The following is a 14,763-nucleotide window of genomic DNA, read 5'->3' on the forward strand; positions in this document are numbered from 1 at the left end:
TGGGATGTATCATCTAGCCTGGGATGAATCATCCTAGTTCCTGGGATGTCCCCCGCAGTTGTAGCCGGGATGTTTCGCCCCATTGTAGCCTGGGATGTATCACCCCGCTAGTTGTAGCCTGGGAATCATCCCCTGGTTGTAGCCTGGGATGTATCATCCCCGCTGGTTTGTGGGATGTATCATCGCTGTTTAGCCTGGGATGTATCATCCCCTAGTTGTAGCCTGGGATGTTCACCCCGCTGTGAGCCTGGGATGAATCATCGCTAGTTACCTGGGATGTATCATCCCGCTAGTGTAGCCTGGGATGAATCACCCCGCTAGTTGTAGCCTGGGATGTATCATCCCCGCTAGTTGTAGCCTGGGATGAATCATCGCTAGTTGTAGCCTGGGATGAATCATCCCCGCTGAATTATAGCCTGGGATGAATCATCCCCTATTGAGCCTGGGATGAATCATCCCCGCTAGTTTTGTACGGGATGAATCACCCCGCTAGTTGTAGCCTGGGATGAATCATCCCGCTAGTTGTAGCCTGGGATGAATCATCCCGCTAGTTGTAGCCTGGGATGAATCATCCCGCTAGTTGTAGCCTGGGATGAATCACCCCCGCTAGTTGTAGCCTGGGATGTATCCCATCTGGATTCATCCCCGCTAGTTGTAGCCTGGGTGAATCACCCCGCTAGTTGTAGCCTGGATGAATCACCCCCGCTAGTTGTAGCCTGGGATGAATCATCCCCCGCTGTAGCCAGCCGGATGAATCATCCCCGCTAGTTGTAGCCTGGGATGAATCATCCCCGCTAGTTGTAGCCTGGGATGAATCATCCCCGCTAGTTGTAGCCTGGGATGATCATCCCATTTTAGCCTGGGATGAATATCCCGCTAGTTGTAGCCTGGGATGAATCATCCCCGCTAGTTGTAGCCTGGGATGAATCATCCCCGCTAGTTGTAGCCTGGGATGTATCATTTATTCAAACCAATGATTTTATATATTTTTTAATTTCTGAGAGAGCATAAACATTTGCAAGTATAGTACAGTTATTTAAACCGAGAGACAGAACCAGTGTATACCACAAAAACACTACGCAAGGGTAGGATATCATGTTGCTCGGTACATTAAGGAATGGTTCACATCCTGTACTCCTGCAGGAACATAGCCCGTGGGTAAGGCTACAGTAGCAGGGAGGTTGAGGACGGGGTGATGGAAGAGTGCGAGTGAATACCTTTAGGCGCATTCCTTCTGGCAGACGCCGCCGATGGCACACACGGAATTCGCCCAGTCACAGATATTGGCGTTGGGGTTGAAGAGTGTACCCTCGGCACACTTCTCCTCTGTTGCATCATATCCATTGCTCATATTCTGTTGCAAAACAACGCATTCCATTATATATATATATATATATATATATATATATATATATATATATATATATATATATATATATATATATATATATATATATATATATATATATATATATATATATATAGTTTATTTTATACATACCGAAACTTGTTTTGAAGTAAAGTCACCTATGAGAAGCTTATTATCTCAATAGTAAAGCGAGAGCATTAGAATGATGTGATCTTCAATTAAATAAAATCTTCAGCTAATTTAGTGAAAGTAACTTCGAATTTCAAGAAAACTATGTTTGTCTAAAATGAAAAAGAATTTCTTTATATAATTTTTAAATCATATTTTTTTCTGGGAACTCCTATTCATCGAATAATAAAGAAAATGTATTAAATCTTACACGATGTCTCGCTTCATAAGTTCATACAAATATTACTGTGTACAAGTGTTGAAGTATTCCGTATCCAACTTGGAAGACTTCTCAGTAATATGAATATTTTCGTAAGTAAATCCAATTGTAAAAGATAGTCGTATATTTCAACATTGCAGCGTCAGTGTTTCCTGGCATGAACTTCATTTGTGAGAACAGCGAGGTCACACAAAACCTACACAACCTGGTACAGTATAGTACATAGTAACAGTTCCATACAGCTGGAGGTGAAGACCACAGAAACATGAGAACTGGAAAAGTCCTATAAGTGCTGTGCCTTGAGTACCGAACACTTCATCGATGGACTAAACTCGCGTCTTTAAAACATAATTAACCCTTTAGATGTCATTATGAAAGTGGATTTAGCCTTTTTACACATCTAAAAATTACCAGACAAGTCAAGTACATACCCTAATGTTATAAATTAAAATTTAGCTGCACTATACCTAAAACTGTTGCACCAATTTCTAGAAAATTGACACTCACCGGGGAGCAGAGGTAGTAGTGGTGGCAGTTGTCGGGGTCAGCGTTGAGGCCAGGCTTTTGACACACACCATCAGGAGGAGGGGGAGCGGGGGAGGTGGTGGGGACGGTGGTGGGTTTGGTGGGTGCGCTCGGATCCTGGTGACAACAATTCATAAATTAGCCACAATAATACAACAAGCAATGTTAATGGAAGGTTAGTGAATAGTATTAGTTTTCGAGCATACAAGACTTATGAAGTTGGTGTTAAAGGGTACTGCGGGCATAACTTACAGTGGTGGTGGTGGGTGGTGTGGGTGGTGTAGGAATGTCACCACCAGAGAAAGTTTCCCTCAAGGTCTTGGTGAGGTCAGAGGGGCGGCCGCATATACCATGGAAGTCGTCCGTCTCAACACTCCAGACCATCATACCGGCCAGGTTCTTGGACTTGGCATAGTTGGCCTACACAAATACAAAAAAAAAATCACCGATAACAAAGATGGTTGGTACCTCAAAAACATATCTGTTTTTACATTTTATGCATACCTACTTCCGGCCCCAACCCTCATCAAACAACTGCCCCACTGTTTACAAACTTCATGGATGATCAGTCCACTATAGTATTGGAGACTTTCTCACTCGGACAATTCAGCTTTACAGGATCTTCGACAACAGGATCTCTAGACCCCCTATACCGTAAGCCCTGTCACTAACTGGTCACTAAAAATACCACAGTAGTCGAGTTTCTCTTACCTTTGCAATGCAGGAGTCGTGGTCATCATAGGAACACCAGATCCTCTCGTGCTTGTAGCTGTAGGTGTAGGGCCTGTTCATACCTGGTGCTATCTCTACCACCCAGTCACTCTCCTTCTTCTGGAACTCACAGATCTGCACCAAAGACAGGTCAGACGTTTGAGACAATTGTCAAGTTATTCTAATGTTGATAATGCTATTTTTTATTCAGGTAACAAATTAGGATTACACCCACAGTTCCTATCATGCCCTCAATGCGCGCGCACACACACACACACACACACACACACACACACACACACCCCGATATTATCACTAGAGTTGTTCATTACCTCATTGTAGCCTAAAAATCCTGGACTCCTGGTGAAGGGTCCTGCAGGTCCTGGCTGGCTGGCAGGGGCGTAGTAGCCGGTTTCCTCCGTGCTGTAGTCCAGCTTCCAGCAGCGACCATACAGAGGGACACCCAGTGCGATCTTGGTGCTTGGCATTCCTCCATCTATCCAGTAATTCACAGCGAAGTCCTGTACCACACCATTACGTGGCGAGACGGACAAACGGAATACAGTATAACACTATATGCATATACAGGCAATAGGTATAGGATAAAAGAGGTGTGCTTTAATATAAATCATGTTATAGTCATATATATTCTTGACAGTCTGAGATAATAAACGACAATTCTAGTAGAATGCACAGGATTATTTACAAGTTTAAGGAAGCAAGAGTGCACTTAGTTTATTTATATGACATAAGGAGCACACTAGCCTCTAAACACAATATCACCTCCTACAGCAAGACTTCGACTTACAATGATATAACTTTAGTACCAAACACCTGTGCATTGTTATAACAGCCCCACACTTCCACCTGATGCAGTCAGCTTTGCCAATCCTCGTCTCCGAGGTGTGGGAGGAGGGTGACGGGTGGGTGTGGGGGGTGGGTGGGGGGTGGGTGTTGGGGTGAGGATGGGTGTTGGGGTGAGGATGGGTGGGGGGAGGGATGGGGGGTGGGTGTTGGGGTGAGGTGGGTGGGGGTGAAAGGATAGGTGTGGAGGTGGGTTAGAGGAATTGTGTGACTAGCAAGACTGAACTTTTTATTATTTAGAAGAATATAATAAGTAAACCTGTTGCTTAATACAATGATTCACTCATACTGACGGAGCTAATATTTACTTATTCTCCATCATCCTGAAAGGTTACTGCATGATGTAAATTAACACTAAGAATATAAGTTGCCATATATGCAGAACTCTTCAACATTCCTAATTCATTCAAAGAGGCTGAGGACAACCTTTGCAAGCAGTGGCGTGTATAGTTGGGAAGGAAGGTATGCATTTATTACACCATGGATTGGCTCGCATAATTATTTTTCTTGGTAAACGACTTCCAAACGATAGCACTATATTTGCTGAGATTTGATGAGGAAGCTAGTAAGCACTGGTTCATATTAGAATAACTTCAATGAAACTTGTTTGTTTATCATTTAGAGGAAGCTTCCGAGAAAAACGTCTTAAGCGACTATACTAAGCAGGGAAGGAATCCACTTAGATCTAACCACACTGCTCTTCCTGTTATGGTTAACCACCGCCAGGCGCAGATGTGACTTTCATTTGCACAGTATTGACTGGCCATAAAAACTTTCCCAGTGCGCAATTTTGTGCACTACATCCGCCTGGCGGTCAGCGCTGGTCAGGGATCAGCAGTTCAGTCATAACAGTATGTGCTTTTGGTGTTTTCTTCATGGCCATATTTTGTTCTCTAATCCTTATACAATACATATTTATATTACATACACACGTGTATGTACACCGCTCGGGATGGTGACAGTTCCTTACGTTTCTGCGGGGCAGGGAAAGACCTGGAAGAACAGAACACGGCTGCTGGTCGTGAGTAAATGGAGAGGCCCCCCCCTCTCCCCCAATCAGAGGAGAGGGAGTGTAGCATCATTTTGGTTTATTTACCGTCTCACAACATTTGGTCAGCAATATATGAATATATATAATTAACCGCACCGTAACATAGGCGTAGACTTACTAATTTCCGATACCCCATTATTCTCTTTATTAAGTATTAATAGTTTGCTTAATAAACACTGGATTGTAGCTGAAGACGTTTTACCTTGCCCCTCTCCCATCCCTGTTGCCACCTTCCACTCCTTCCCTCCTCACCCCCCCCAACTAGCCGCCGCCTCTCAGACCGGCCCCCGGTCCCCACACGTCACGTCACGTCACGATTGTGTTTAGAGAGACTAGTGTGCTCCTTATGTCATATAAATAAACTAAGTGCACTCTTGCTTCCTTAAACACTGATATTAACTTACCCAGTAATACCTCTTCATACTATGAGCACCACTCAAATATTAAAATTACAGGTGGTCCAAAATGAAGCCCTAAGATTCGTCACAGGTGAAAGATACCCCTTCACCAGAACCACAGCCGAGATACATAGAGACCTGAGAATGAAACCCATCAACCAGAAGCTGCACACCCTGGCCAGCAGAATCTGGCAGAAGATAGAACGACCAGAGCAAGAACTCCTTCAAAGACTCCTACCAGATAACGACAACAACCATACATGGTTCCCAAAAAGTTACCAAATCTCAAAAGATCCATTACCACCCCCGATCTACACGGCCAGGTAATAGACAACCTCCCTAGACCAGCATCCGCCAGTAGGGTCGGCGGAATATGAAATAAGGCCCTCAAAACAGCCACATATGGGACAGGGTAGGATGTCTAGTGCCTGTACCGACAGACAATAATTAACCCATGACACAACCCTAACACACTATTAGCTTAGCTAGGCGGTCAGCCCGCCCTCTCTTACCTCTCCTAAATTTCTTCAATTTCCAAACCATAACTTCCTTCCCCCACCGCTTCGGACGCGGGTTCATACTCCCGTGGTTCACAGCTCTCGGAGATTAGGATTGACAATGCGGACTGTAGCAGGTGGAAGTGTGGGAGGGTGTACATCAAGGTATATCAGAGAGGCCGGTGACTCACCTGGTTGAGGTAGACATTATCTCCCGTGTCGCGGGTACTGGTAGAGGCCAGACTGGTGGTGGGTGTAGGGGTCCCAGGCACCATGCAGGTCGTATGCCATCAGGTTCATAATATCAAGATTCTTAGCCATACCCGGGATGTCATAGGCTGGGTCGATGGTGAGCTTACCGGCTGACACAGCTGCCGTCAGGATCATGTTGTTAGCGTGTAGCGCCGTTGAGAGGTCTGACAGAAGGCTGATGAAGTTCACCTGTGAGAAACAACACCACACGAGTTAATGATTCTGGTTTGTCACGAAGGAGTTCCATGTGGTCACTGAGGCCCCCGTAGTCTCTACAAAACAAATATCAGGATGGTGAGTTTTTATATTTTTGAATCATCAAATTTCCATTAAAAAAACAGCAACTTAAGCAAGATGACCATATAAATGTTAATGTTACAAAGGTTACCCCCTTATGTACACAGATGGCCGGCCCAAGGGCCACCGAGGCATGAATTTGTTTAAGGTGTAGAAGATTCTTTTCTTTTCTTTTTTTTAGATTGCCCCCGAGGGGGCTAGTTTATTGAGCACCCCCGTACATCCTGTGCAAGGTGAAGCGCAGAAGAGTTTAAAGCGCCCCTCTGGGAAGCATGCGTAGTTCATGCTTGCCTTTATGATTCATGCATTAAGGGCGTAAAAGCCTGAAGGGTCATGTGTTTTGTCAGAAAGTTACATAAAGTGACAGAATGATGAGTGTGGGGGAAATTCACGGTACAATTTATCTGTTTATAGCAAAGTGTGGCAGGTCCCTACTAATGTCAAGTGCCAGGCCTGTGACTAGGAGGAGGGATATCTAGTCAGGGAGGGAAAAGGTGTTAGTAACGGCTGGGGACCTGTAGGAGGAGGTCATAGGGCAAGTGAGGATGTAGTGAGAGAGGGTGTGAGAGCCGGTTGACCACAAAGTTTACAATAAGTGCGGCCAGGTGTAGAAGCTGTTGCCAACACAACAACCACACCCTAAGTTAATGGGTTACAGGACCCACTGTCAAGGAATAGTCCGAGAAGACCAGAAACCGCCAACTGCACACAAATTACCCAGGAACACGATCCGCAAATCTATTAACATCCCGGTTCTCAATTACTACTGGGAAGACAGAGACAAATGGCATACGAAACTTGCCCATAGTTTCACCCTACCTAGGAATTGATCCGGGACCACTCGCTTGAGAGGAAAGCATGCTGACCATTACCCCACAGGTCACCATGTTGACACAACAGTCAGTGACTCACCTTGTCCTCTGGCTTGCCTCCACGCTGTGTCGGTACCCAGTCCATGTCCAGACCATCGAATTTGTGGGCCTTCAACATCTCTATAGAGGAGTCGACGAAGGTCTTCCTCGCAGAAGCACTGCTAGACATCTGGAGTCAGAGAAAACATTAATTTGTACAATAAACAATCTTCTTCATAAACAAAAATATATCCAGATTTGAGCTGCATCTGTATATTCCTTTCAGCTGAATTGTTCAATATCACAGGACTAACACTCAAAGTGAGTTGGTTAACCCCTTCACTACAGGGACGCCACTTTTGATATTTTACTTGTCTAACACTAGACGATTTTATTCAACTCAGATGGGACCCCATACACAAGGAGTTAAATGTGTTCAGGAACAGAGGACAATAAGAGGTACTAACATCAGAGTATCTGGGGGATCCCTCGTTCCAGCCGCCAACGGCTAAGATGGTGACCAAGTCGGCATTCTGTTCCTTGAGGGCGTTGAACCTGTTGTAGGCGCACTTACCCCAGTTCTCACACAGCTCGTTGTATGGGTCAAGCACCTGTGATTTATAGTACAGTATGTTAAGGCGGCGTCAAACAAAAACAAACACTGGTTCCCTATCATTAAATCATTCTGAATGCTGTAACAGATGTGCTCCCCTTCTACAATAAAGCCCTATTACAGTAACTTTTTGGTTTACCCTTGTTGCTTCACAAACCAATTGTCTCTAAAAGAAATCACATGATGCTATGGTCTCCGCACATCAACATACACTGCTGCCTCCTTCCATCATCTTGGTCATCCTGCACCTCCAATCATCCACCTCAGAATAATGCAAAGTTATTAATAATGTATCACTTTCCATTCTCTCCAAATATCCATCCCACCTTAGCCAACCCTTGTCAGCTTTGTCCAATACTTTTCACAGTCCTACATAATAATTATCTACATTTCTTTTTCTCTCCATGTTCAGTGTATCTCATATTGCACAAAAGCAGATTTTTTTTCAATTCTCTATACAGCCCCATCATTGTCTCCTCTGTCCACACATTTTTCATGGCATTAATATAAGAATCATAAATAAGTCCTATACCTTGTTACTAATTATGTCAACAAAGAAACTTTAATAGAAGAATGGGTTTAACTGAACTGCCACCCAACCTATGACTTGATACTAAAAACAAGTTACAAAGTCACTTCTCACAGTGAAAGAGAACAGCTATAAAGCTTTAAAGAAAGTTTCGAAATCTTGGTTGTATAATCTATCAAGCAATGATAATCAGAGTAATACATACAGGGCATTCATAAAAATTCAGAATCATGTAAGAATACAAAAAAACAAACACGTAAGAACATGGGTTAGTGCTCCTGTAAATGTATACAGTGACTCTGCAGTTGCTGAAACTAATGTAGGGAAAGTGTTGATAAAAGGATTATTAAGGTTAACTTACCATTTTATTGTTGCTAAGTCCAGCGAAGCCAAAGACGAGGTGAGTACAGATGGCAGGATCGATGGCCTCAACGTCAAACTTGCCATTTCCTTGCTCCGTGGCCAACAGTAGTAACACAATTACGTCATAGTCGGCAGCTGCCTCACGAAACAGGAGCGTTTGGTAGTTATTTACTTGTGTGCGAACAAAAGTCAAGAAATGAATGAGTGAAAACACAGTTGTGAATCATTGTCAGACAGAATAGAACTGAACCATAACTGTGATGGAGCCCAAACATTGTTCTGGTCACTTGGCTTTATAACCAACATGGTCAATTAGTCTTATAATACACAACATATAATGTCTACAGAGACACAGAAATAGAGCTGGTCAATAGACTAAGATAATGGTAAGAGTGTCACCCAGACGGCGAGGGCGAGGGCCAACAGTGAGAGAGGCACCAACAACTTCATGACGTCTGTTGTTCGTCAAGGAGTCAACTGTGGATGTTGACGACCACTGGTGCTCCTGAAGGTCTGCTCCAACATTTATACCCAGCCGTGGTGACTATCAGTACTCTCCACTTGCGATGCGGACACGTAACACCTCCAGGGTGACGAACGACAGCTATCACACAGGAAACTACTTGACCCAACATTTCACCATCTTGTAAACATAAGAACAATGACTTTTTATTATCCAGTCAAATTAATAAAAAGCAATATAGAAGTAACTGATAATAACAACTGAAATCTTATTTTATTTCCAACATATCCAATAAATCAATCAAGGTGCTATCCTCATGTCTGAGGGTTGGTGACCATGAACTCTCACTCAAAACGCTTTGGGGTTGTCTTTAATAATTCTCCCAATTTTATATCTCCATCTTTCCTGGTTTCTTCCTACCCCCATTTTAACCCATTAATGCCCCTACCATTCCCTTAATCCTTAAAAACTTAGCCAAAATATCTAATTTTTCTAAACATTTAAATTTCCATTCGTCTTTCGTTGTTGTAGTCATTCTTAGAAGTTCTTCGTTTTTTTATCAGTAAAACTCTGTCAGTCTCTTGTAGCAACTGCTGTGTAGGCCTCTACACTTTTAGTACATACAACATCAGCTTTTTCTCAAACTAAATGATGTCCTCTATTTAAAGGATCACAAACATAATTAAATGTTTTGAATGGTATAACTTTTTAAATTTTTGCCTCTACTATCACAATTTCTTTCAAATTAATCAAAAGTAGAACAAGAACAATATATATATCGGCTGATAGAAATTTTTATTTTTTGCTGGATAAAAGTGTAGCACACATTCAGTACTGATGTCGTGTGGAAGGTAAGGAGATCAGTGCAGGTCGTCGGCACTCTCACAGCTGTCACCTTCCCAACACCTTTATATAATGTAAACGATGAACTCTTGTCATCGATGACATTGAATTATTTTATGATACATAGAGCACTACACTGTTGCCGTGTCCGGAGCACCAGCACTGTGTGTCCAGAGCACTACACTATTACGTATCCGGAGCACTGCACTGTTACCGTGTCCAGAGCACTACACTATTACTGAATCCGGAGCACTGCACACTGCGTCCCGAGCACTGCACTGTTACCGTGTCACGAGCACTGCACTGCTTCGGTGTCCGGAGCACTGCACTGTTAGTGGTGAGCACTGCACCGTTACGGTGTCCGGAGCACTGCACCGTTACGGTGTCCGGAGCACTGCACTGTTACTGCCGGAGCACTGCACTGTTACCGTGTCCGGAAGCACTGCACCGTTACTGTGTCAGAAGCACTGCAATGTTACGGTGTCCGAAGCACGCACCGTTACGGTGCCCGGAGCACTGCACCGTTACGGTGTCCGGAGCACCGCACCGTTACGGTGTCAGGCACCGCACGTTACCTGTCCGGAGCACCGCACCGTTACGGTGTCCGAGCACCTACCGCAGCGGTTCGGAGCACTGCACCGTTACGTCTCTGGAGCACTGCACCGTTACGGTCTCCGGAGCCCCCACGATCCTGGCACCGCATCACATGGTCTTCCGGAGACCGCACCGTTACGGCCCCGGAGCACCGCACCGTTACGGCCCGGAGCACTGCACCGTTACGGTCTTCCGGAGCACTGCACCGTTACGCTCCGGAGCACTGCACTGTTATCCCGGAGCACCGCATCGTTACGGTCTCCGGAGCACCGCACTGTTACGGTCTTCCGGAGAACCGCATCGTTATGATTCTGGAGCACCGCACCGCAGGTCTCCGGAGCACCGCACCGTTACGGTCTCCGGAGCACTGCACCGTTACGGTTCCTGGAGCAACTGCACCGTTACGGTCCCGGAGCACCGCACCGTTACGGTGTCCGGAGCACTGCACCGTTACGGTCTCCGGCGCCGTTACGGTGTCCGGACACTGCACCACGGTTCAGGCACTGCACCGTTACTGTGTCGGAGCACTGCACTGTTACCGTTTCCGGGCACTGCACCATTACCGTGTCGGGCACTACACTGCTCGGTGTCGGGCACTGCTGAGTCAGGGCACTGCACCGTTACGGTGTCGGAGCTGCACCGTTACGGTGTCGGGCACTGCACTGCTACGTGTCAGGAGCACTGCACTGTTGCTGTGTCCGAAGCACTGCACCGTTACTGTGTCACGGAGCACTGCAATGTTAGTGTCAGGAGCACTGCACCGTTACGGTGTCGGAGCACTGCACTGCTACTGTGTCCGGAGCACTGCACTGTTACGGTGTCCGGAGCACTGCACCGTTACGTTGTCTGGAGCACCGCACCGTTACGGGTCCCGGAGCACTGCACTGCTACGGTGTCCGGGCGCACCGTTACTGTGTCAGGAGCCTGCACCGTTACGGTGTCCGGAGCACCGCACCGTTACGGTGTCCGGAGCACCGCACCGTTACGGTGTCCGGAGCACCGCACCGTTACGGTGTTCGGAGCACCGCACCGTTACGGTGTCCGGAGCACCGCACCGTTACGGTGTCCGGAGCACCGCACCGTTACGGTGTCCGGAGCACCGCACCGTTACGGTGTCGGAGCACCGCACCGTTACGGTGTCCGGAGAACTGCACCGTTGGTGCCGGAGCACTGCACCGTTACGGTGTCCGGAGCACTGCACTGTTACGGTTTCCGGAGCACTACAAATAATGCTACTTTATGGAACCTGCAGAATGATAAGTTATGATTCTTTCAGATACCTAGATCATTATTCTGTTACTTTATGGTGCCAGGAGAACTACAACTATTGTTACTTTATGGTATCAAGAGGACTACAACCACTGTTAGTTTATGGTGCCAGGAGGACTACAACAACTGTTACTTTATGGTGCCAGGAGGACTACAACCACTGTTACTTTATGGTGCAAGGAGGACTACAACCACTGTTACTTTATGGTGCAAGGAGGACTACAACCACTGTTACTATGGTGCCAGGAGGACACAACCACTGTTACTTTGGTGCTAGAGGACTACAACCACTGTTACTTTACGGTGCCAGGAGGACTACAACCACTGTTAGTTACTTTACGGTGCCAGAGGACTACAACCACTGTTACTTTATGGTGCCAGGACTACAACCACTGTTAGTTTATGGTGCCAGGAGGACTACAACCACTGTTACTATGGTGCCAGGAGGACTACAACCACTGTTGTTACTTTATGGTGCCAGGAGGACTAACCACTGTTAGTTACTTTACGGTGCCAGGAGGACTACAACCACTGTTACTTTATGGTGCAAGGAGGACTACAACCACTGTTACTATGGTGCCAGGAAGACTACAAACTGTACTTTATGCCAGGAGGACTAACCACTGTTACTTTACGGTGCCAGGAGGACTACAACCACTGTTAGTTACTTTACGGTGCCAGGAGGACTACAACCACTGTTACTTTATGGTGCCAGGGGACTACAACCACTGTTACTTTATGGTGCCAGGAGGACTACAACCACTGTTACTTTATGGTGCCAGGAGGACTACAACCACTGTTACTTTATGGTGCCAGGAGGACTACAAACACTGTTACTTTATGGTGCCAGGAGGACTACAACCACTGTTACTTTATGGTGCCAGGAGGACTACAACACTGTTACTTTATGGTGCCAGGACTACAACCACTGTTACTTTAGTGCCAGGAGACTACAACCACTGTTACTTTACGGTGCCAGAGACTACAACCACTGTTACTTTATGGTGCCAGGAGGACTACAACCACTGTTACTTTAGGTGCCAGGAAGACTACAACCACTGTTGCTTATGGTGCCAGGAGGACTACAACCACTGTTACTTTATGGTGCCAGGAAGACTACAACCACTGTTACTTAATGGTGCCAGGAAGTCTACAACCACTGTTACTTTATGGTGCCAGGACTAACCACTGTTACTTTATGGTGCCAGGAGGACTACAACCACTGTTGTTACTTTATGGTGCCAGGAGGACTACAACCACTGTTACTTTATGGTGCCAGGAGGACTACAACCACTGTTACTTTATGGTGCCAGGAACTACAACCACTGTTACTTTTATGGTGCCAGGAGACTACAACCACTGTTACTTTATGGTGCCAGGAGGACTACAACCACTGTTACTTTATGGTGCCAAGAGGACTACAACCACTGTTACTTTATGGTGCCAGGACTACAACCACTGTTGCTTTATGGTGCCAGGAGGACTACAACCACTGTTACTTTATAGTGCAAGGAGGCTACAACCACTGTTAGTTATGGTGCCAGGAGGACTACAACCACTGTTGCTTTTATGGTGCCAGGAGGACTACAACCACTGTTACTTTATGGTGCCAGGAGGACTACAACCACTGTATTACTTATGGTGCAAGGAGGACTACAACCACTGTTACTATGGTGCCAGGAAGACTACAACCACTGTTACTTTCACGGTGCCAGGAGGACTACAACCACTGTTACTTTACGGTGCCAGGACTACAACCACTGTTAGTTCTTAGTGCCAGGAGGACTACAACCACTATTACTTTTGCCAGACAACCACTGTTACTTTATGGTAGGAGGACTACAACCACTGTTACTTTATGGTGGGAGGCTGCAACCACTGTTACTTTATGGTGCCAGGACTACAACCACTGTTGCCAGGGACTACAACCACTGTTACTTTATGGTGCCAGGAGGACTACAACCACTGTTACTTTGATTGCCAGAACTACAACCACTGTTACTTTATGGTGCCAGGACTACAACCACTGTTACTTTATGGTGCCAGGAAGACTACAACCACTGTTACTTTATGGTGCCAGGAGGACTAACCACTGTTACTTTATGGTGCCAGGAGCACTACAACCACTGTTACTTTATGGTGCCAGGAGACTACAACCACTGTTACTTTATGGTGCCAGGAAGACTACAACCACTGTTACTTCATGGTGCCAGAGGACTACAACCACTGTTACTTTACGGTGCCAGGAAACTAACCACTGTTACTTTATGGTGCCAGGAGGACTACAACCACTGTTATTCTGGTGCCAGGAGACTACCACTGTTACTTTATGGTGCCAGGAGGACTACAACCACTGTTACTTTATGGTGCAAGGAGGACTACAACCACTTTTACTTTATGGTGCCAGGAGGACTACAACCACTGTTACTTTATGGTGCCAGGAGGACTAACCACTGTTAATTACTTTATAGTGCAAGGAGGACTACAGCCACTGTTACTTATGTGCTAGGAAGACTACAACCACTGTTACTTTATGGTGACCGGGACTACAACCACTGTTACTTTATGGTGCCAGGAGGACTACAACTACTTACGCAGGACTCAACCACTGTTACTTTATGGTGCCAGGAGGACTACAACCACGTTACTTTATGGTGCCAGGAGGACTACAACCACTGTTACTATGGTGCCAGGAAGACTACAACCACTGTTACTTTATGGTGCCAGGAGGACTACAACCACTGTTACTTTATGGTGCCAGGAGGACTACAACCACTGTTACTTTATGCCAGGAGGACTACAACCACTTATACTTTATGGTGCCAGGAGGACTACAACCACTGTTACTATAGTGCAAGGAGGACTACAGCCACTGTTTTTATGGTG

At 45.8% G+C, this 14,763-nt stretch overlaps 1 protein-coding gene across 1 annotated transcript; it reads right to left on the reverse strand.

Moving 5' to 3' along the window:
- Positions 1–983: 983 nt before the first annotated feature.
- On the reverse strand, positions 984–9,014 carry LOC121863421 (chitinase-3-like protein 1). The gene is given in 11 exon segments (XM_042362086.1): positions 984–1,354; positions 2,265–2,399; positions 2,535–2,702; positions 2,994–3,128; positions 3,326–3,514; positions 5,995–6,025; positions 6,027–6,244; positions 7,265–7,393; positions 7,671–7,832; positions 8,707–8,879; positions 8,996–9,014. Coding segments are annotated over 11 exon segments (1,494 nt in total). The 3' UTR covers positions 984–1,219.
- Positions 9,015–14,763: the final 5,749 nt, after the last annotated feature.

This window comes from Homarus americanus, unplaced genomic scaffold (assembly GCF_018991925.1).
Source record: "Homarus americanus isolate GMGI-L3 unplaced genomic scaffold, GMGI_Hamer_2.0 scaffold40248, whole genome shotgun sequence".
NCBI classification, from domain to species: domain Eukaryota; kingdom Metazoa; phylum Arthropoda; class Malacostraca; order Decapoda; family Nephropidae; genus Homarus; species Homarus americanus.